This window comes from Salmo trutta, chromosome 28 (genome assembly GCF_901001165.1).
Source record: "Salmo trutta chromosome 28, fSalTru1.1, whole genome shotgun sequence".
NCBI classification, from domain to species: domain Eukaryota; kingdom Metazoa; phylum Chordata; class Actinopteri; order Salmoniformes; family Salmonidae; genus Salmo; species Salmo trutta.
In genome coordinates, this window is record NC_042984.1 from 23,310,364 (window position 1) to 23,333,131 (window position 22,768).

The 22,768-nt window shown below is 43.0% G+C and overlaps 1 protein-coding gene across 6 annotated transcripts in view; it reads left to right on the plus strand.

Annotated features, from left to right (window-relative positions):
- Positions 1 to 381: 381 nt before the first annotated feature.
- LOC115165836 (histone deacetylase 7) overlaps positions 382 to 22,768 on the plus strand; it is an 84,186-nt gene continuing 61,799 nt past the window's right edge. For 5 of the 6 annotated variants that reach the window (XM_029719259.1, XM_029719258.1, XM_029719260.1 and 2 more), the window contains exon 1: positions 14,562 to 14,952. In XM_029719259.1, coding sequence (XP_029575119.1) covers positions 14,934 to 14,952 — 19 coding nt within the window. In that variant the 5' untranslated portion in view covers positions 14,562 to 14,933. Of the gene's footprint in view, positions 720 to 3,151; positions 3,268 to 14,561; positions 14,953 to 22,768 lie in introns of those variants that run through there. The other variant, XM_029719257.1, reaches the window with a different exon arrangement.

Consider the following 22,768-nt stretch of genomic DNA (forward strand, 5'->3'; position numbering starts at 1 on the left):
GCACCTGAGCTCAATTTCGAGTCTCATAGCAAAGGATCTGAATACTTACCTAAATAAGATATTTCTGTTTAAAAAAAAAAAAAAAATGTAACTTTGTCATTATTGTGTGTAGATTGATGAGGAAAAAAAATGTGTTTAATCCATTTTTGAATAAGGCTGTAATGTAACAACGTGGAAAAATTGAAGGGATTTGAATACTTTCCGAATACATTGTAAGTGCCTTACAATGGGGTATGGTAGTAGGTGCCAGGTGCAGCAGTTTGTGTCAAGAACTGCAACGCTGCTGGGTTTTTCACACAACAGTATTCGTGCGTGCGTGCGTGCGTGCGTGCGCACACTCTTGGAGCAGGTCCAGTGGCTGGTATTTCTAACCCTGCTGTCAGGGCCTAGCTACAGTCAGACCGTGGGAATGTGGTTAAGGATTTCTGTGGTATTTTTAATGTTTGTTATTAAATACTCCCACATGGGACCATGACCAAACCCTCTGCCCCCCTCTCTCGCTCTCTCCTTCTTCTCTTCCTCCCCTACATATTTTTCTTTCCCGGGGAGGAAAAGCGCCCTGTATCCGATAACAGCGTGGCTCACGTTACCGTGGAGATCCGGGAAGAGCAGCTGACAACTGTTACTGCAGCTGAAGAAGCGAAGCATCCATTGTCACTGCCAAGAGGCAGACTCTACTTTATACCAGCCCCACCCTGCACACCAGCTACAATATACAGGTAACTGACAAAATAAAGGAAACACCACCCTAAAGTGTGTTAAATGGCTTTGAGCCGCCAGACTAGCTTCAATGCGCCTTGGTATAGATTCTACAAGTGTTTGGAAATTCCATAATTTGGTATTTTGTTGATGGTTGTGGAAAACGCTTTCTCAGGCTCAAGTTTTACGTTGGTTTGAGATCTGGTGACAGACAGGCACACACCCTATGCTCCTTTTGAGACCCCTCTTTCAAAGTCACTGAGATCTCTTCTAGCCAGGATAGTCAAAAATAATAGGCAACTAGACATTTTTATACATGACCCTAGGCATGATGGGACGTTAATTGTTTGATTAACTCAGGAACAACACCTGTGTGGAAGCACCTGCTTTCAATATACTTTGTATCCCTCATTTACTGAAGTGGTTCATTTATTTTGGCAGTTGCAGTACATGTAGCTGCTATATCACTGGCTTGCACTGGGAGGAATTTGTCAAAATATGTATCTATCTGTTTGCGATACCAAAGCTGGACAGTTTCAGTTATTTCAGCGAGACATTTCCCCCATTACCCAGTGGGATTCCCAGTTAGATATGGAGCAACAGGTGATACTGTGTCCGTTAGCCAACGCTTAGCAGACAGAATTGAACAAATATCAGCAGCCTATTTAGCCAGTGAGAGCCAACCCTCTGATGAACACAGTTTTGCATGTGTAATTTAATTTAACATCACTTCTGTTTCTATCTTTTGCATTACGCTATGTCTTATGATACTCATATGATCCAACATTTTTACTTGGCATTTATTAGTTTTGAATTACATGAATACCATAGATATTCTGGGTGATCTATGCTTTGTGGAGTATTCATCCCTCCTTGCATGTTTATAAGCAAAATATCAATGATTCCCTCTTTATTGTCTCTGTGGACACTCAATGCCAGCCATTAATGGACTTAATCATACACTAGTTTTATCCCCCAAACTTTCCCCTCAACTATCTTTTTTTAAGGATGCACGCAAGAGAGCATTCACAGAGACATAAAAAACGTCTTTTCCACACAAGCAGCCAAATTTATCCTTGTGGTTTTCCGTGTGTTTATTTTCATTTCTGGAGGGACAACATATCTGCGGGAAAACCAAAAGCTCAGGGCTGGTGCTTTCCCTCTATGGAGTGTAACGCTGGTAAAAATAGGACGTCTTTTTTGGGGACTGGAATTGGGATTGAAATGTGTATCCCAGGGGGTTTACTCAGATTGCATGATGGGGAATCATACTCTTCTCACTCCACAGAAAATGGTAAAAAAAAACATTCACCCTCAAGACAATAGGAACTGGAACATTGTAATTGTCCATTTGATATCCCAATGATTTATTGTATAACTTTCATATGGAACAGCCGCTCTTTTTCCTCAATTCCACTCACTTGCACGGCTCTCCATACCAGCTAATTACATGTTGACGGCTGTAACTGTAGGAAGTATGTGTGGGTTGAGAGGAATTCTGTCATTGGAAAATCCTCCTCTGCTCTGACCTTTGGTTTGAACTATGTTAAGTTAAACTTCTTCGGGATCAGTGTCCCTTCCACGGGACGGTTGAGCTAACGTAGGCTAATGCGATTAGCATGAGGTAACAAGAACATTTCCCAGGACATAGATATATCTGATATTGGCAGAAAGCTTTACATTCTTGTTAATCTAACTGCACTGTCCAATTTACAGTAGCTATTACAGTGATACCATGCTATTGTTTGAGGAGAGTGCACAATTTTGAACATAAGTTATTAATAAACAAATTAGACATATTTGGTCAGTCTTCATACAACAGTTTGGACATAAATGCAATGGTTCATTGGATCAGTCTAAACCTTTGCACATACACTGCTGCCATCTAGTGGCCAAAATGTATATCGCACCTGGGCTGGAATAATACATTCTGGCCTTTCTCTTGCATTTCAAAGATGATGGTACAAAAAATACAAAAGAACGGTTGTTTTTTTCTTTGTATTATCTTTTACCAGATCTATTGTGTTATATTCTACTACATTCCTTTCACATTTCCACCAACATCAAAGTGTTTCCTTTCAAATGGTACCAAGAATATGCATATCCTTGCTTCAGGGCCTGAGCTACAGGCAGTTAGGTTTGAGTATGTCATTTCAGGCGAATTTTTTTTTTTAAAGTCCTTATTAATTTCAGGAATCCATGGTCACTACTTCAAGGGCCACATTAAGCACAGCAGCACAACAAATACCAACAGACCCTGGATAACTGGCAGTCTGGGACTGGCCTATTGTACCATGTTTACCTCTGAGTTAACAAAGGAGAATTCTATAGGACTCAAAGGCCCATTCCACTCTAAGTTATCCATAATTAGAATGTCTGTAGTCTGTGTGTATGCCAGTGTCTGTCAGTGTGTCCATCTGTCTGTCAGTGTGTCTGTCTCCTCTCTGTCCAGCTCCAAATTGCAGACCTGGTCCATACTCCACAGCCTGTCATCATATCACTGCAGCGGCTGAGAGATGGAGTGGAGAGAAGTGGCTGTCGCCGCTGGATTGGTGGCTGGATCTTCTGGTGAGTCAAGTCTCTCTGCTGCTCCTGGATGGGAGGAAGACCTGGCTGGGGATAACAGGTTCGTATGGGCTTAGTGTCACATCTAGAGGCTTGTCTCTGTTAGTGACAGTTTCCTCAATGACTTGTCATCTCCCTCAGAGATCATAGTATTCGGCAGCAGTCCGCTGTCCGTCAGGGTGCGGATGGTTGGCCGGTCCTCTGTAGGGGCCGGCCAGATAGTGTAACTGTGACTAATAGAAAACACAGAATCATGCAGCGTGCACAAACAAAGATGTGCCTGTGTGTCTCCAGAGCTGGGAATGGCCCAGATGATTGGCTGCAAGAGGAAATCATTTCCACAGTTGCCGCTCCATTTCATATAGAGGGGTTTTGTATCTGTGTATTTTGTTCTGCATGTCCTCATACTCTCCAGTTGTAGGACTTTACTACAGTGCCTTGCAAAATAATTCATACCCCTGGGATTTCTTCACATTGTATTGTGTTACAAAGTGGGATTACTCAAAATACTCTAAGGTCAAAGTGGTTGATTAATACAAATTTAATAACTAAAATATAGTTGTCGCATACATATTCAGCCCCTTTGTTCAGGCAAGCCTACATTAGTTCAGGAGTAAAATTTGGCTCAACAAATCACATAAGTTACATGGACTCACTCTGTGGGAAATAATTAGGGGTTAACATAATTTTTTGAATGACTAACCTTTCCTTTGTCCCCCACGCATACAGCATCTGTAAAGGCCCTCAGTCAAGTACTGCATTTCAAGCACAGATTCAACTACGAAGAACAGGGTGAGCCTCAAAGAAGGGCAGTGATTGGTAGATGGGTAACAATAACAAATCAGACATTGAATATCTCTTTAAGCATGGCCAAGTTAATAAGGATGCTGTGGATTATGTATTAAACCACAAAAACAGCTCAAAGATACAGTCGTACTTTTGAACTGAGCTGCAGGACAGGAATGAAACTGTTTAGGGATGTCACCATGAGGCCATTAAAACAGATATAGTTCAATGGCTGTGATGGGAGAACTGAGAATGGATCAACAACATTGTAGTGACTCCACAATAATGACTTAAATGACAGTGAAAATAATACAAATATACAGAGGAAAAATTCCAAAACACTATTTTGTATGCGACAAGGCACTAAAGTAATACTGCAAAAAAACACTGCAAAGGAATCCACTTTTAGGTCTAAACACATCACCGAGTAACTGCCTCCTTATTTTCAAGCGTGGTGGTGGCTGCATCATGGTATGGGTATGCTTGACATCAGCAATTACTGGGGAGTTTTTCCAGGATAAAAGGAAACGAGATGGAGCTAAGCACAGGCAAAATCCTAGAGTAAAACCTGCTTCAGTCTGCTTTACACCAGACACTAGGAGAGGAAGTCACCTTTCAGCAGGACAATAACCTACAACACAAGGATAAATGTACACTGGAGTTGCTTACCAAAAAGACAGTGACTGTTCCTGAGTGGCCAAGTTACAGTTTGACTAAAATCTGCTAGAGATTCTATTGCAAGACCTGAAAATGGCTGTTTAGTAATGACCCCAAACATCTTGACAGAGTTTGAAGAATTCTGAAAAGAATAATGGGCTAATATTGCACAATGCAGGTGTGTAAAGTGCTTAGAAACTTACCCAAGAAGACTCACAGCTGTAATCACAGCCTAAGGTGTTTTATAACATGTATTGACTCAGCGCACTGAATATTTTAGTTATTTAATTCCTATTAATCTTAATTCCTATTAAAATGCTAAAACTGTTCTTCCACTTTGACATTACAGAGTATTTTGTGTAGATTGTTTGCCACTTTGCCCACTTTGGTCAACTGGAAGAAAAAAATGTCTTCATATTTTTAAAGCGGATATAGTATATATGGATTCCTCTCAAAGGGGCTAGGAAATATTATCGAAGGTGCCATAAGAATATCAGCCACCTTCAGTCTGTGAGTAGAAGTGTAAAATAAGGTTATAGACTATAGTAGAGCAGCCAGATGTATTTGATGACTAGATGGTGGTGCAACTACTGCGAGGTCTGAACATGAGGGTGTAGCCCCCAGACCTGTTACAGTATGGAGGACTGCAGTCATGACTGGCAAAAGACGGCAGGCTGCAGCAGCCACAGAGTCAGGGCTGTGCTGTGTGTCTTACAGGAAATGACTTCACGAGGTGCTGGGACCTCCACCCCGCTCCGGGGTTGGTCTCTCTGGTCTCGCTCTCTCTCTCTTGGGCCGCATCCTTCAGTTCAGCCTCAGACAGCCTAAAGTGGGTTATTTATTTTAGTTCGCTTGTGAGAGTTAAAAAAGGAATGTTTCAGCAACATTAAAGGTTTCCTGTTTTGATGACTCCCCCTCTGAAAGCATTCCCTCTGCAGAAAAGTCTCTCAAAAAGGAGCAGTGATAGTCTGCAAAAACAAGTATTTATCCAATTGAATCAAATCATATGTTATTTGTCACATGCTTTGTAAGCAACAGGTGTAGACTAACAGTGAAAAACTTACTGCCCTTCCCAACAATGCCGAGAGAAAAATTGTAAAAACATAACACAAGGAATAAATACACAATGAGTAACAATAACTTGTTATATACATGGGTACAAGGTAATTGAGGTAGATAGCCTATGTACATATAGGTAGGGTTAAAGTGACTAGGCAACATGATAGATAATAAGCATTAGTAGGAGCGTGTGATGAGTCAAAATAGTTACGTGCAAAGGGGGTCAATGCAGATAGTTCATCAAAAAGCTACCTGGACTATTTAGCAATCTTATTGTTTGTGGCTATTGACGCTTTGCCTATTGGATGGCTCATCGGAGGTCGTAGCAGGATTTCTTATAAGTGTCTGGATTAGTGTCCCGCTCCTTAAAAGCAGCAGCTCTAGCCTTTAGCTCAGTGTGGAAACAGAAACAGTCCTGTATCACGTGTACTGTGCATCTTAAAATGCCTGTATCTTTGCACGTGACAGGGTCGTTTGATTACTTCATCAGTAGTGCCTCTATGCAGTTGCAGAATTGGTGATGTGATGTGAGACAGTGTGGGGATGTGAGACAGTGTGTAGTGCCTCAGTCTCTGTCTGCAGCTTCACACCATCAAAGCTGTCTGAACCCCCCCAGCCAAGCCCTGTGGGACCCTGCTGCTGCTAACCTAGTGAATGGGGAACTGACTGTATCTGGGCAGAGCCTTGGCCCCTGTCTCTCTCCCTCCTCTGGGTCTGACCCCCCCTCACATTCCTCCCTCCTCCTGCCTGAGCTCTGCAGCTGCTCCTCTTACTCATGCTGCTGCATGAGAGAGAATTTGGTTTGGGGGCAGTTGTTATAATATGTATGTTTAATACACTATATACAAAAGTATGTGGACACTCCTTCAAATTAGTGGATTTTGCTAATTCAGCCACACCTGTTGCTGACAGGTGTTTGCATGACTATGTGTTTGATTGTAATCTCCAAAGGCAAACATTGGAAATGGAATGGCCTTACTGAAGAGCTCAGTGACTTTCAACATGCCACCGTCATAGGATGCCACCGTTCCTACAAGTTAGTTGGTCAAATGCTCAGCCGCAAAGTGGTAGGCCACACAAGCTCACAGAACGGGACCGACCTTTGCTGAAGCGCAATGCGCGTAAAAATCATCTGTCCTCGGTTGCAACACTCACTACCGAGTTCCAAACTGCCTCTGGAAGCAATGTCAGCACAATAACTCTTCGTCAGTCGCTTCATGAAATGGGTTTCCATGGCCGAGCAGCCGCACACATGGTTAAGATCACCATGCGCAATGCCAAGCATCAGCTGGAGTGGTGTAAAGCTCGCCGCCATTGGACTGGAGCAGTAGAAACGCGTTCTCTGGAGTGATGAATCACGCTTCACCATCTGGAAGTCCAACAAACAAATCTGGGTTTGGTGGATGCCAGGACAACGCTAAAGTTTGGTGGAGGAGGAACAATGGTCTGAGGCTGTTTTTCATGGTTCAGGCTAGGCCCCTTAGTTCCAGTGAAGGGGAATCTTAACACTACAGCATACAATGATACTCTAGTTGATTCTGTGTTTCCAACTTTGTTTCTACAGTTTGGGGAAGGAACTTTTCTGTTACAGCATGACAATGCCCCCGTGCACAAAGTGAGGTCCATACAGATATGGTTTGTCAAGATCGGTGTGGAAGAACTTGACTGGCCTGCACAGAGCCCTGACCTCAACCTCATCAAACACCTTTTGGATGAATTGGAACGCCGACTGCAAGCCAGGCCTAAACGCCCAACATCAGTGACCGACCGCACTAATGCTCTTGTGGCTGAATGGAAGCAAGTCCCCACAGCAATGTTTCAACATCTAGTGGAAAGCCTTCCCAGAAGAGTGGAGGCTGTTGTAGCAGCAAAGGGGGGGACCAACTCCATATTAATGCCCATGATTTTGGAATGAGATGTTCGACGAGCAGGTGTCCACATACTTTTGGTAATGTACTGTACGTAGGTGGCACTGTGCATTATCATTTGTGTGTTTTCACGCTTATGGCATTTACCAACTGTGCTAATCTGCCAAATCTCTTCAATCACCATGTTTACATGATGTTATAATTATTTTGCAAGATAAATGTTTACTTGGCTGAGGATCTGAAATAGCTGTGTCTCTGACAGACAGGCCACAGCTGACTGGAACAGCAATCCCCCATCACACACCCCAACCCACGCACACACACATACAGTCTCTCACACAAATACCTTACTGTGTCTAAAGCACATTTGTCTCTACCAAACCAAAGCCTTTTCTGATGGCTTTCTAAAACCCCTCCATGTTCCTCCTCTACATTTATGGCTGGACCGACTGGACGGTGGGGAGAACACTATCCAATCAGCCACTACATGCCCTGAGACAACTGGCTCTGCTGGCCCCTGGAAGATCCAGCCTCTGGTTCCTTGCTGCCATTTTCCTTCCTCTGTTTCTCCCAGACTCTCTCTTTCCATGGGAATTTCAGTAACAGGGAAAAAGGATTTTCCTCCGACCAGAAATGCTACACCAATGTCTACTGGGATGAAGTAATGAAAGCTAATCTGCACAGACATAATAACAATAAAGGTCAATTAATAGTCTGTCAGATACGTTAATATTAGGAGGACAGTAGGACATTGAGTATGCACAGGGTGTGTTTGTTCATATCTTCCGTATAGGTGTGTGCGTCTGTGCGTGTGCGTGCGTGCTAGAGAGAGTATTATGTGTGGCGAGAGAAACCATGCTCTAGTTTAGCACTACTCTGTAGGGAAGAGAAAAACATGACCCACTGGGCAAAAACTGGTTGAATCAGTGTTGTTTCCACATCATTTCAACCCCAAAAATCTATGTGATGGTGTTGAATCAACATGGAAAACTAGTTAGATTTGCAAAAAGTATTTTTTTCACCTAACTTATAACCATTTCACAATGACATGGTGAAATGTTTTGTTGATTTCACGTTGAATTCACATTAGTTGATAACTGAAGCAAATGGAAATCAAAACTAGACATTGAACTGATTTCTGTGCCCAGTGGTGACCTTTGGGGTGCACTACTCCCCAGCCTGGTCTCATAGATGAGACGTAACATAAAAAGTGAATCCGTGACACTCAAATTAGTATGGTATTTTACGTTTGGTATGGTTGCATAAGAGAGATGGTTACTTAAGTCAAAAACAAAACTATGGTGGTTGGTCGGGATGGATGGGTTGCCGTATAACGCGAAAGTCTAGCAAACCCAAAGGTTGCGAGTTTGAATCTCATCACAGACAACTTTAGGATTGTAGCTCATTAGCAACTTTTCAACTACTTTGTACTTATTAGCTACTTTGGAACTACTTGGCATGTTAACTAACCCTTCCCTAACCCTTTAACCTCTAAACTTAACCTCAGCCCCTAACCCTAACCCCTAGCCTAACTAACATTAGCCACCTAGCTAGAATTTGTCACATACAGTATTGGGCCACAACAGGCAGTACATTTAGACAGTACATTTAGCAAATTCGTAACATATATAATACGAAATAGGTGATGCACATACACAAATGAAGACATACCGAAAGATATCATACTAAATGGAATGTCTCACATTTGTGACTCGTTTCAGGAAACTATGCGTATGTCGCGGGTCACTACTTCACAGGAGAGCCATTTGAACGTTAACTTTTTTTTAAAAATCAAAATGCAGTTTTTGACAGAAATGTCTTCTGGTAGCTTCTGGTAGCTCGTAAATTCACTCTGGCTATCTACTCCGATATCAGAGCACTCTCGTCTGAGTGTGCCAGAGTGCAGAATAACTGACAAATGTACAAATGCTCAGCACCCGTTGAATATGGCTGGTGTCAGTAAACGTTGGCAAAAAAAGCGTAAATTGTTGCCAGCAGCACAGTTGCAGTCACCAACACTCTGGATAACATAAAAACAGCCTGCTAGGGTGAGAAATGGTCAGTGTGCAGTTCTCTCACGTTAGCTAGTTAGCTTAAGTAATTGACTGTTGTTAGAACAGAATGCTCAGATCAAATATTGTTGTCGCTGCGGACTAAGACACTGCATCTCAGTGCTAGAGGCGTCACTACAGACCCTGGTTCGATCCCGGGCTGTATTACAACCTGCTGTGGTTGGGAGTCCCATAGGGCGGTGCACGACTTGCCTAATTAAATAAAGAATACAAATACAAATAAAAAAAGAGATGGGTGGGGCTAAAGCTTAAGAGGGTGTGAACGATGTTGAATGGGTATAGACAGAGAGGAGCTCTACAGTAGGTACCAAATATTCAAAGGTCATTTTCTCAAAAGTGAAGTTACAAGTTTATCAACTTTCAAAGCGGAATTACTTTCCCATTGTTCCTCAAATGCAGTATATGATATACCATTTTGTAGCTCTGTGTCTCTGCTTTTATCTAATGTAAAAACAACAATTTCAAATGTTGTTACATAAGACTGAATCAAGGCAGTTGGTCACATTTACTGAATAATACGAAATGCTCTGAGGCCAGGTTGCACTCCCTGAGAGGCCAGAGTCAGTACTTAAACCCTGGGACCAGTCAACATGGAGTCATTCATCACATAATACCAGACCCAAACCCTCCTACTCGTCTGTCTGAGAGCGCTCTCCCAATAGCCAACCTCTTAAGGATCGGACCCTTTTTTTCAATTTTCGCCTAAAATGACATACCCAAATCTAACTGCCTGTAGCACAGGACCTGAAGCAAGGATATGCATATTCTTGATACCATTTGAAAGGAAACACTTTGAAGTTTGTGGAAATGTGAAATTAATGTAGGAGAATATAACACATTAGATCTGGTAAAATATGATACAAAGAAAAAAACAGGCGTATTTGTTATATATATTTTAATCATCTTTGAAATGCAAGAGAGAGGCCAGAATGTATTATTCCAGTTTAGTCGCAATTTCGATTTTGGCCGCTAGATGGCAGCAGTGTATGTTAAAAGTTTTAGACTGATCCAATGAACCATTGCATTTCTGTTCAAAATGTTGTATCAAGTCTGCCCAAATATGCCTAACTTGTTTATTGATACATTTTCAAGTACATAACTGTGCACTCTCCTCAAACAATAGCATGGTATTCTTTCACTGTAATAGCTACTGTAAATGGGACAGTGCAGTTAGATTAACAAGAATTTAAGCTTTCTGCCCATATCAGATGTGTCTATGTCCTGGGAAATGTTCTTGTTACTTACAACCTCATGCTAATTGCATTAGGGCACGTTGGCTCAACCGTCCCGTGGGGGGTCACCGATCCCGTAGAGTCCCAACCCCTTCACATAATGTGCACCCTACAAAATATGTGCCCCCTAACTTCTTACATATTACTTTTGAACTTCATTAAGGGAATATTCTAATCTGCGCATCCAGTGATGCAATTTCTCTCTTATTTATTACTGGAAACCAAGGTAACCTTACTCCATAATTGATACAGTGAATAATGTTGAGAAACCAGAGTATTGCCACATACATAAATCTAAAAGTAGGTCAAGATGAAAAGTGTTTCCAAGTCTTTTCCATAAACATGTTGATGTAATGGTGACCTACAAAAGCAGATGGGGTTGGGGGCCCTCTACAGTCGCCTGGCTGTTTGGGCCCAAATGCCTGTTGGCTGTACAGGAGAAAAAGAGCACCGGCCCTTTAAAATCGCCTTCTCAACACACCGTTATGTCCTGCTCCCTTTTTGTCTGTTCTTAATGTTTTTCAGTTTGATTTCTGGCCGTGTCAATATTAAAACTGGATGAAAACTATTTCCCAACAAATTCCTCCACCTCCGTGAAACAAAGCGATAGAATACATTTTTTTTTTATCCAACTGTTGTTGTTCTTTTTTCCAACAGCAGGCAGATATGTTCCACTTGATGGAACATAAAGAGTAGGGTCTCCTCTGAGTGAGCAGCAGCAGCCCAGGCTCTCTGTCTCCACAGAATCCATTATGAATCTCAGAATCATTACTAAGGTCAGGGGGTCAAAGGCTTATGCCTGCTCTTACATCACAACCACGACCAGTGTTAATTAGCATTATCCACCATGGCCTCTCAACTCAACTTTCTCAACTCTCAGGACCAGACCAGGCCGATCGAACCTGTGCTCAACCATGGTTTGACCATGTGATCCAGTTGATGACGACAGAGGGGACATGATGTACCAGATTTTAACCCAAGGAAACAGTCCTCTGGAGATGTTAAACATCCTCTTGTGTGACTGATATTGGTGTCTAATACATGGTGCAGAAGCATCCAAAGCATGCTGTTAAACCCACCACTATGTCCTTGAGCTGAGAGCTCTGTCTGCTACAATCATCAGATATGGCCTTAAAGATGGGCCTCACAGAGATTTTAACCCAGGCCCAGGCAAGCATCTGCAGCCTGGGCAACAGGGAGGGAGGGATTGGACACGGAGGAGGAGAGAAGAGAGCATGCATTCTTGCTCTGTTCTGGTTGCATGTGAAGCTGAAGGCTACATTGCGTTACTGTGGTTCTGTGTGCTGTGGTGAGTCAGGCCTGTTTCCCAACAGCACCACATACACAGCTGGACCAGACCACACAGACACCAGGACCCCGCTGGGACTCTCTGCCCGCCTCTCACAGAATCTCTCCCTCTTGCTCTCGCTGTGTGTGTATTAATCCCACTGGACTGTTTCCTCTGTCATTCTATGTCCTCAGTTCCCCATGTTTTTCTTTCCACCGTCTTTTTATCTAAATGTTGAAGATTCTTTGTCAGTATGCGGAAGAGGAAGCGACAAATTATACTGGAAATGAAATAGGAGTCTGCAGCTGAATGCACAGTGATCCAAAAACAATCTGAGTATTGTTATCATAGGGGTAGATTTATTTGACTGGTTGTAAGGGTTGTGTACAGGCCAATATTAAACAAGATGAAAGCCTAAATCAAGCAGGAGAAAGGGAGGTTGACTTGGTTCCAGCCCAGAGAAGGAATTCCTCTTTCCCAAAGGGGAGTCGTCACATGTCGATTTTTTTTTTTTAAATGTTGCATTTTACAAGGGAATTGTAACGGAGCTCGTTTCAGGATACAGTGAGGGGAATGTAAAATAAGACATCCCCCTAGCCACTGTCATACAGTTTAGTTTTATAAATCCATGGTTCACTCATTTGTGTTATGAAAATAAAGCTAATAGACATAGTAACATATACAGCAACAATCCGGCAGAGAAACATTCCATTCATACACTCTAAGGCTTCCAAAGGAGTTCTTCGGCTGTCCCCATAGGAAAACCCTTTTTTGTTCCAGGTAGAACTCTTTTGGGATCCATATCAAACCCTCTGTGTAAACGGTTCTACATGGTACTCAAAAGGGTTCTACCTGGAACCAAAAACGGTTCTTCAAAGGGTTCTCCTATGGGGACAACCGATGAACCCTTTTAGGTTCTGGATAGCACCTTTTCTAAGAGTGTATGGGTTCCGCTCCACAGACTCCCCAGTCTGACTGAGATCAGTACCCATCCTTAGTGGCTTTCTACTTCTACACTCGTAGAACTGTGGCCTTTGGCATCGAGTCAACATCCACCTAGACTAGAATGATATATATTCCACACCATGTTCTCTAACAGACAGATCTACAGTATCATGGAATCTACATTCAGAAAATAATATTTTCACATTACATCCCCAACACTCAGATTGAAAGATTAAGTCATTTTTGAAATACTGTACATTCTCCATCAACCGCACAGTTGCATGGTCCCAGTTGTTGGACGTAAACATTGCATAAGAAGAACATGTACATTCATTCCACATCTCTTTCAAAACGGTGTACATTGTAAGCAGGGCTACAGGGAGTCTAGACTTAGTGCCTCCTCTCTCCTGACAGTTGAAGAGCAGCGTTAGATTTAAGGCTTAGCAGAGGGGTTGGTAAACAAAACAGAGGGAAGAGGACACAGATCAATCACTGCAAACATCACACATCCACATCTGTAGGTGTTTCGGTTTGTGCGTGTTACATACCCACTCTAGTAGGACCTCAGCCATGCATTTAGTCATGTTAATGATAAACACATTCACTGTGTTTGCCATGCTGCTCTGCCGACAGTGACGCACAGCATTGTTTTATTTTTCCAGAAAGAAATTCATCTGGCTTGAACAGCCTTCATAACCTGCAGCCAATTTATCAAGTCGTATTACAGTAATGAATGTGAAGGGCTTGGACTGTTTTTGTATATGGAACTCTGCTCTCTAGTTTGATCCACAAAACTGCAGACTAATTAGTCAAAGTGACCCAGTCAACAGTTTACTAACAATTAGCTAATCATCCCATCTACTATCAGCTCTCCCCAGTGTGAGACGGGCAGCTCCACAAGAGACATGTTAATCCATGTCCCCTGGTTCACCTTTCCCCCAGGAGAAGAAATTGAATTAGGATGAAATCCATCCCCCTGTGTGTGCAGTCAGACTGGGGACAGAATACTGCCTGTTGTGGCCCAGCAGGAAAGGCTAAACAGGGAGTACTGGGGGAGCTACTGTTATCACAAGATATGATTTGTGTGTGTGTGTGTGTGTGCATTCCTAGCAGTGAAACAGTGATGTTGGTATACAGTAGGACAAACAGCAGGGCTAAAGATCTCTTATCTTTACCATTGTTGTTTTGTATATCATTGTTTGCAGTCGAGGCATAGTTTGTTTTCCATGTGGATGTCATTCTTTTTGCTCTTTTAAATGATTTTTGCATCTGTGTTTTGCCTCCTGATATAGTGCTTCCTGCCATTGTCTTTAGTAGACTGCCTCTGGCCCTCTCTGAGCAGTGCAGGTCCCTCCTACCTTAACCCCCTCCCGCCGCCGCAGCTCTGCTCTCTCACTCACACACACACCGCTACACACATCGCTACCCACACTCTAATCCTCTCTTTCTCTTTCTCTACTCTCCGCTTCAGCTTCTGATGCAACTCTGACATAAGCTGCCCCAGAGTCAGCAATAGGGGGGGGGGGGGCAACGGCGTACAGGCTGGGCATACGTGTGACTGTGTGTGTGAGAGAGAGAGGGAGAGTCCACCAGTCAGCTCAGTGGTTCATCTCTTTCTCCCACTTCCTCACTCTCTCCCTCTGTGCCTTTTGTTCCCGCCCCTCACTTTCTCCCTGCTAGCCTGGATAGAGGGAGCTGACACTGTGCCTGCCTGCTGTGGACTGGATATGGCGTAGAGACACCCTGACGCTAACCAAACTGGATGTTCACCCTACGAACTGGTAAGACCCTGCTCCAGCTCTACTCTAACTGTGATAGTATGCACTAGAAAAAAAGGATTCCAAAAGGGTTCTTCGGTTGTCCCCCTTTTGGATTCTATGTAGAACCCTCTGTGGAAAGGGTTCTATATGGAACACAAAAGGGTTCTACCTGCAACCAAAAAAGGTTCTTCAAAGGGTTCTCCTATGGGGACAGCCGAAGAACCCTTTAAGGTTCTAGATATAACTTTTTTTTCCCACGATTGTGGAAGGAGAAAGTCTCTGTAGAAATGCCTTATTTTGTGTGTGAGAACTGGCTGTTAATATAACAAGTCATTGGTGTAATAACTTTATGTTCTATGTAAACTTTTATTTTTTTAAGTCCGTGCTTTAGATATTAACTTTGTACCCAATAAAAGTGCTCTCTCTCTCTCTATCATTCTCGTCCTTTCCCTGGCTTCTTTCCCTCTCTTCTCTTCTCCCCCGGCTCATTATGCATCCCCCTGCTCATGTTACCGGCTTCCTCCTGTGGTTTTCAGCACAGGTTTCTCCTCTGCTCTGAGTGTGCTCCCACGCTCCCTCAAAGAAAGGAAGGAAAACAATGAGAAGCGTCTGCGGAGCCACGAGACAGAGCTGCTTTAGTTTGGCCTGTGTCTTTAATAGAGTGGAACATTGAAGTGTGGCTTTTTTTGTTGCTTGTTTTGTTGTTTTTGGAAGAACGTTTTCTTTTTGGGGCAGAGGGGTGAGAAAATTGGAAACAGACCCACCCACACTTTAGTGAGTCAGCCTGCATTTGTGGAGTGTTAACTTTAAGAGGACAGAAAAATTGTCAAAGAGAGGACCTGCTAAAGGCAGAGGGAATTTGTTTTTGGTTATTCTGTTGATGTCACTTAATCCCCTTAGTTTACATGTGCTTAGGAACCAGAGAGGAGGGTGCTCTGGCCTCTGCCATTGGCTTTTTTCAAAGGGAGGGAGTGGCTTGTGTTCATCTGGGACAATCCCAAGTGCTGAGTGCTGAGACCCTCCTCACCCTGCTCCTCACCCTGCTCCTCACCCTGCTCCCAAACACTCTGTTTCCCTTTGCATACACAACTGTTGGAGGGGTAGCAGAGTTAACTTGACTGTGCGTAGGCTGGGAGAAGTCAGTGCATATGTTATCATAATAACACCAAGGGTTTGTTATGGCGATACATACAGTATTTAACCACCTTGTCACTACAAACTCAAAATCCATCACTCTCCACAGTGAACCGCATGCAGATTTGTTTTACGTTCATATACTGTACAAACAGACAATCTCAAAGAATGCTTTCTATCTAATCTTAGTTGTTAGATTTGTGTATTTTTGTCACCGACCGTAACAAATACCTTAATCAGGCTGATAATGTGGCATGCACCTCACTTTAGAGTAGCCTATCATTCCCTGTCCACATCCCTTACATTCCACTCTTTGATCCTATCAATTTATCTAACTTTCTATCCATGTAGCCTTTGTCTTCTCCCTCAATCTGACTGTTGCTGTCTGTCACTCATCCATCTCTCTCCCCAGCCCTCTTCCTCCCTGCTGGAAGGGCAGCCTGTGTAGTCAGTGATAAGGGGCAACAGCAGTAGCCCTTCCTGTCCTGGCAGGAAGTGTTGATTTCCACTCTAGTCTCTGGGCAACCCTGTGCTGCGTCCACTGGGAACCCCCTTCCACTCTCAGCATGTGAACAGCTCGCAACACACATGGATACACATGCACACACACTCACACACAATTATTTTGATCAGAGTGGCTGTGATTTCATGCCCTACTGAGTAACACCTCATTCAGACTGGAGGTAGCATAGTGGTGTGGAGGGTGCACAGTGGCTGTGTGTGCTGGGTCTGAGCTGGGTCTATGGCTGTAGGTCAGGAAGGGTTAAGGGGTCACATGGAGCCCAGGAGCAGGAGTTCAGAGCAGGATATCCTGTCAGGATATGGTTCTCTCTCCCCTCTATTCCCAGGCACGGGGGGCTGTGTTGGAGCTTGGAGTCAAAGCTGAGAGTGAAGGCAGGGGGCAGGGTGGGTATTGGTCTGGTGTAAAATGTCCCTCATGTCTCAAAATACATGGAGCGACACAAAGTTTACACATTGCCATCCAAGGGTTGTGTATCTATGGCAAACTTGTTTGGCGTATTTGATGTTGGACAATAGACAATGGTAGGCCTGATTAGTGCCTAGTGAATCAATATGGAAGTTGGGAAATTATAGCCTACCTTTTGTTTTGTTGTGTTTGGTATTCCAGAGATGTTCTTGTGGACATGAAGTCTTTAAGTGAAGAGGTGATTCAGATGAAGGGGTTGAGAGTAATGAGGTGGAGTTAGAGGGGTCATGGAGAAGATGAAGCTACAGGGCAGCAGATGGTCCAGAGGAGACAGATAAAACACTGGAGTGATTTCCTTCCTTACTGCCTGCCCCCCTCTGGTGATAGACTGTAACTACAGATGCTGAAATTCAGGCCTGATAACAAACAGTGTTGATTGTTACAATCAGAAAGTATTTTAACTTAGTACTCGTGTGACATTTTATATAATTCTAGGTACATACAGTTATCACATACAAGGACTAGATAAGCAGATAGGCAACAGTTTCCTTGGCATCATACAAGTAACCGATGCAGAGAGAGACAAAGGAAAGACAGCAGGAGAAAGCGTGACAGGCTGTTTTTGGATCTCCGTTTCCAACACCCACCTCCTTTGTCTTGTTATCGTTGAGAATGGTGTGTTGAGATATGAAATCTCATTCTGAATGTCATTACAGATATTGTGGTGCCCCTCTGGGATTCCCCCTGGGCTATTTTGTTCTCTCGTACCATATTGATATTGTCTGCAAAAAAAAAAAGCATGAAATCAGTGTCAAGTTCCATTTGAGTAGGAGATTTGCTTAACTTTTTTTTTTCATGACAACAGTTGAGGTTGAAAACTGTTCTAGAGAGACCGCCGCTTGGGCTGTGTTGGTTGGTTTTGGAAAGTGACTCGATGAGCCTGGTGGGGTACTGAGTGTGAACAGAGCTGCTGATGATGTCGAGGATGAGCTGCTGTAACCAAGACTTTCCAGTTGGGCCTCTGACACAGCCGTATGTTTCACACGCTCGCTCTCACACACCCGCCCACCACGTTAGTGAATAAATGGACACTAAAAAAACCATGGAAAATGTGTTCTGCGTGTCCCTGTGAAGGTGTGTGTATGAAGTGTCTGATGTGCGTGTGACGGATAAGCCAGGGCCAACTGACATACAGTATGCTCACCATCATGCGCCTAATTGGTGTCCACTGCAGTTAGTCATGTATGTGTACAGGGATGTTTTGGTTTCTGTACTGTAAGATGAAGGGATACTACTGTAAATAAACCTGATGGAACTTTGCCTCAGTGACAGGATTTTACCGAACTGGTTCTGGTTCGACTGTTTCTTCATGTAGCCATATAACAGAGAACAGAGTGCATCGTTTTACTACAAACAGTGTGCACAGTAGTTTGACCATATTGTGCAGAACCACACACAGGGTTAAGAGGAGAGCATTATATTTGTTTTATCATAAAACCAAAGAAGAGCCCCAAAAATGGCCCATTCTTAACCGACTGAGCACTTTTCTCATTTAAAACTTGTAACATGGGATTTCCACCAAGGTGCTGAGTGCTTGGCAGAGAGTTGAGATTCTTTGCCAGGCCTTACTGTTGTACAGAATGTGATTTAGTCTTGCAGCAGCATTGAAATATTGGCTTGGTGTAGATGTGGAATGACTCACAATCCTGTACTGTAAACCCAGACCACACCCTCCCTCACTGCTGCTCCCTGCTTTTACAAAGCTAGCACACCCTGTTATCCAATTTCTGTCAACCTCTTTCAAACACACGCACAGTACACGCATGCACACACAGACATGCGACTCCACCCTTCTCTAAACTTCCACTGATCTCATTCTCAAAAAAACTGTCACTGAATAAAAATCCCTTCTCTCTCTCTCTCTCTCTCTCTCTCTCTCTCTCTCTCTCTCTCTCTCTCTCTCTCTCTCTCTCTCTCTCAAAATACTGTTAGTGTTATAACTGTATGGCTGGTTATAACTGTATGGCTGCTTCCATAACTCCTTATCCAATATTCATCACATTCCTGTTGGCTTCTTAAAGAGAAGGACCATGCTGGTCACTGGGACCTCACAGCAGACGCTCTACTCCCTCCTCTCCCTTTCCATCTTTTAGTTTATTTCTCTCACACTGCAGTAACAAGGTAGAAGCCTATCAATTGACATACACTGAGTTTACAAAACAGTAAGGATATCTGCTCTTTCCTTGACATGACTGACCAGGTGCAACTCAATATTAAGAAGGTGTCCTTAATGTTTTGTAAGTGTATATTTCTCTGTTTCACGCTTCCACGGGCTAGTGTTTCTGTTCAAGGATATTTACCAGGAGGTTTTCTGCATATAGTCGCTACACTACTGATACTATTCACACCATTGTGTATTGTGTTTCATATTGGTGAACTGAGTCATACTCCACAGATTTAAAAATTATCTCATTTATATACACTCAAGTAAATGCACAGTACTGAATTTTCAAAAGCAGACAAATGCATTCTGTCCACACATGTAGCTAACATAAAGCCCAACAGTGCCTTGATCTAAACAGCCTCAGGAAGTTTGATTCAGTGGAAAGTCTCTTAACAGCTGGTCCACAGAACTCTAATGTAGTTACATCTGTTTCTATATTGAATTAAAATGCTCGTAATTACCAACTTGCTGCTTTAGGAGGACTTAGTGCCTCGGTTCTCTTTTAAGCGCAGAACAGAAGTGGTTCTCTTTTAAGCACAGAACAGAAGTGATTCAAGGCAGGAAAACATATTTCACACAAATATAGAAATATAGATGAAAATTCACAAATTTAAATTCTAAAAAGCTCTATTCAGGAAGAAACCCATTGACAACCATGTCTATATTTAGATAGTGAGAAAACAACATTTTTATTATTTCTTAAACCATATACACTGAGACGCTGAATTACTGTGGACATCTCTTATCTTGATAATTTGTTCAGTGGTGATGGAGTAGTCCTACAAGGCATCATTTATACAACAGAATGTTAAGTTGTGTGTGTAAAGATCAATTGAGAGGCAGGGTGTTACATGAGTTGTGGTAAGCTGCAGGCTGTCTGCCTGACATTTTACACTAAACAACAACCACCACTGTTGGCAATCTCTGGTCTCTCGGTAGCTGAATGCCACATCGAATCGGATTAAACTCCCTAAATGGATGGCTTTATAGCTATGCTACCCCTTCCCTGGTCATCTTGATCAGACATTGTACTAGACATCAGAAAAATTAAAAGTCCCTGTTTGTGAATGAGTGTGTGCGTGTGTTTCTGTGTGTTGGAGACAAGAGTGTAGAGTAGATGCGTTGAGGCCAGGGCAGGCAGAGAGAGATGTAATCGGATATAGTTGTTTCATATGACCGGGTTTGCAGGCTGGTTGGCATTCAGGGGCCAAGAGGTTTCACTAAAGGTCACAATGACAAAGACACACTGTGCTTGTGTTGTGTGTGCATGACTGACTGAATGCTGACATACACTTCTGTATATTGTATGTGTATGAAGGTACACTACCGGTCAAAAGTTTTAGAACACCTACTCATTCAAGGGTTTTTCTTTATTTGTACTATTTTCTACATTGTAGAGTAATAGTGAAGAGCTCAAAACTATGATATAACACATATGGAATCATGTAGTAACCAAAAAAAAGTGTTAAACAAATCAAAATATATTTGAGATTCTTTAAATAGCCACCCTTTGCCTTGATGACAGCTTTTCACCCTCTTGGCTTTCTCTCAACCAGCTTCATGAGGTCATCACCTGGAATGCATTTCAATTAACAGGTGTGCCTTAAGGTCACTTGTGGAATTTATTTCCTTAATGCGTTTGAGCCAATCAGCTGTGTTGTGACAAGGTAGGGGGGTATACAGAAGATAGCCCTATTTGGTAAAAGACCAAGTCCATATTATGGCAAGAACAGCTAAAATAAGCAAAGAGAAACAACAGTTCATCATTACTTTAAGGATGAAACTGTCTCTCAAGTGATAATGGCGCTGGAGAAGAAGGCAGAGGTTTTACATGTCCCCAACCGATAATGTTTTTGTTTGTTTATTTGTGTTTTTTGTAACAGATTTTTTTTAAATCTTATTTTGTACATAATGTTGCCGCTAACGTCTCTAATGACCTAAAATACCTTCTGGACATCAGGACTGCGATTACTCACCACGGACTGGCAGAATCCTTTTTTTCCTTTAACGAGCCCGACGCGAACGATATACTGCTTTCTCGGGAACGGGCCCAGATCCTCGTGATTTGCATGAAGAGGATGCAGAGAAAAAGGGGCCAAACGGCGGGCTGCCTTCTGAGAATTCCTAGGTAATCGAATAAACCCCCTCTTCCTTCCATTCCTGAGCAAACTTGTAATCTTTGGAGAATAAAATAGATGACCTACGCTCAAGATTAAACTACCAACGGGACATTCAAAACTGTAATATCTTATGCTTCACGGAGTCATGGCTGAACGACGACACTATCAACATACAGCTGGCTGATTATACGCTGTACCGGCAGGATAGAACAGCGGCGCCTGGTGAGACAAGGGGTGGCGGGCTATGTATTTTTGTAAATAACAGCTGGTGCACGATATCTAAGGAAGTTTCAAGCTATTGCTCGCCTGAGGTAGAGTATCTCATGATAAGCTGCAGACCACACTATCTACCTAGAGAGTTTTCATCTGAATTTGTCGTAGCTGTTTACATAGCTGTCAGAGGCTGGCACTAAGACGGCAAACAAGAAAACACTCACCCAGAGGCGGCGCTCCTAGTAGACGGGGACTTTAATGTAGAGAAACTTAAATCTATTTTACCAAATTTCTATCCGCATGTAAATGTGCAACCAGGAGGGGGGAAAAAAACTCTAGACCACCTTTACTCCACACACAGAGATGCATACAAAGCTCTCACTCGCCCTCCATTTGGCAAATCTGACCATAATTACGGTGAGGGAAAAAAGTATTTGATCCCCTGCTGATTTTGTACGTTTGCCCACTGACAAAGAAATGATCAGTCTATAATTTTAATAGTAGGTTTATTTGAACAGTGAGAGACAGAATAACAACAACAAAATCCAGAAAAACGCATGTCAAAAATGATTTGCATTTTAATGAGGGAAATAAGTATTTGACCCCTCTGTAAAACATGACTTAGTACTTGGTGGTAAAACCCTTGTTGGCAATCAGAGGTCAGACGTTTCTTGTAGTTGGCCACCAGGTTTGCACACATCTCAGGAGGTATTTTGTCCCACTCCTCTTTGCAGATCTTCTCCAAGTCATTAAGGTTTCGAGACTGACGTTTGGCAACTCGAACCTTCAGCTCCCTCCACAGATTTTCTATAGGATTAAGGTCTGGAGACTGGCTAGGCCACTCCAGGACCTTAATGTGCTTCTTCTTGAGCCACTCCTTTGTTGCCTTGGCCATGTATTTTGGGTCACTGTCATGCTGGAATACCCATCCACGACCCATTTTCAATGCCCTGGCTGAGGGAAGATTTGACGGTACATGGCCCCGTCCATCGTCCCTTTGATGCGGTGAAGTTGTCCTGTCCCCTTAGCAGAAAAACACCCCCAAAGCATAATGTTTCCACCTCCATGTTTGACGGTGGGGATGGTATTCTTGGGGTCATAGGCAGCATTCCTCCTCCTCCAAACACGGCAAGTTGAGTTGATGCCAAAGAGCTCCATTTTGGTCTCATCTGAGCTCAACACGTTCACCCAGTTGTCCTCTGAATCATTCAGATGTTC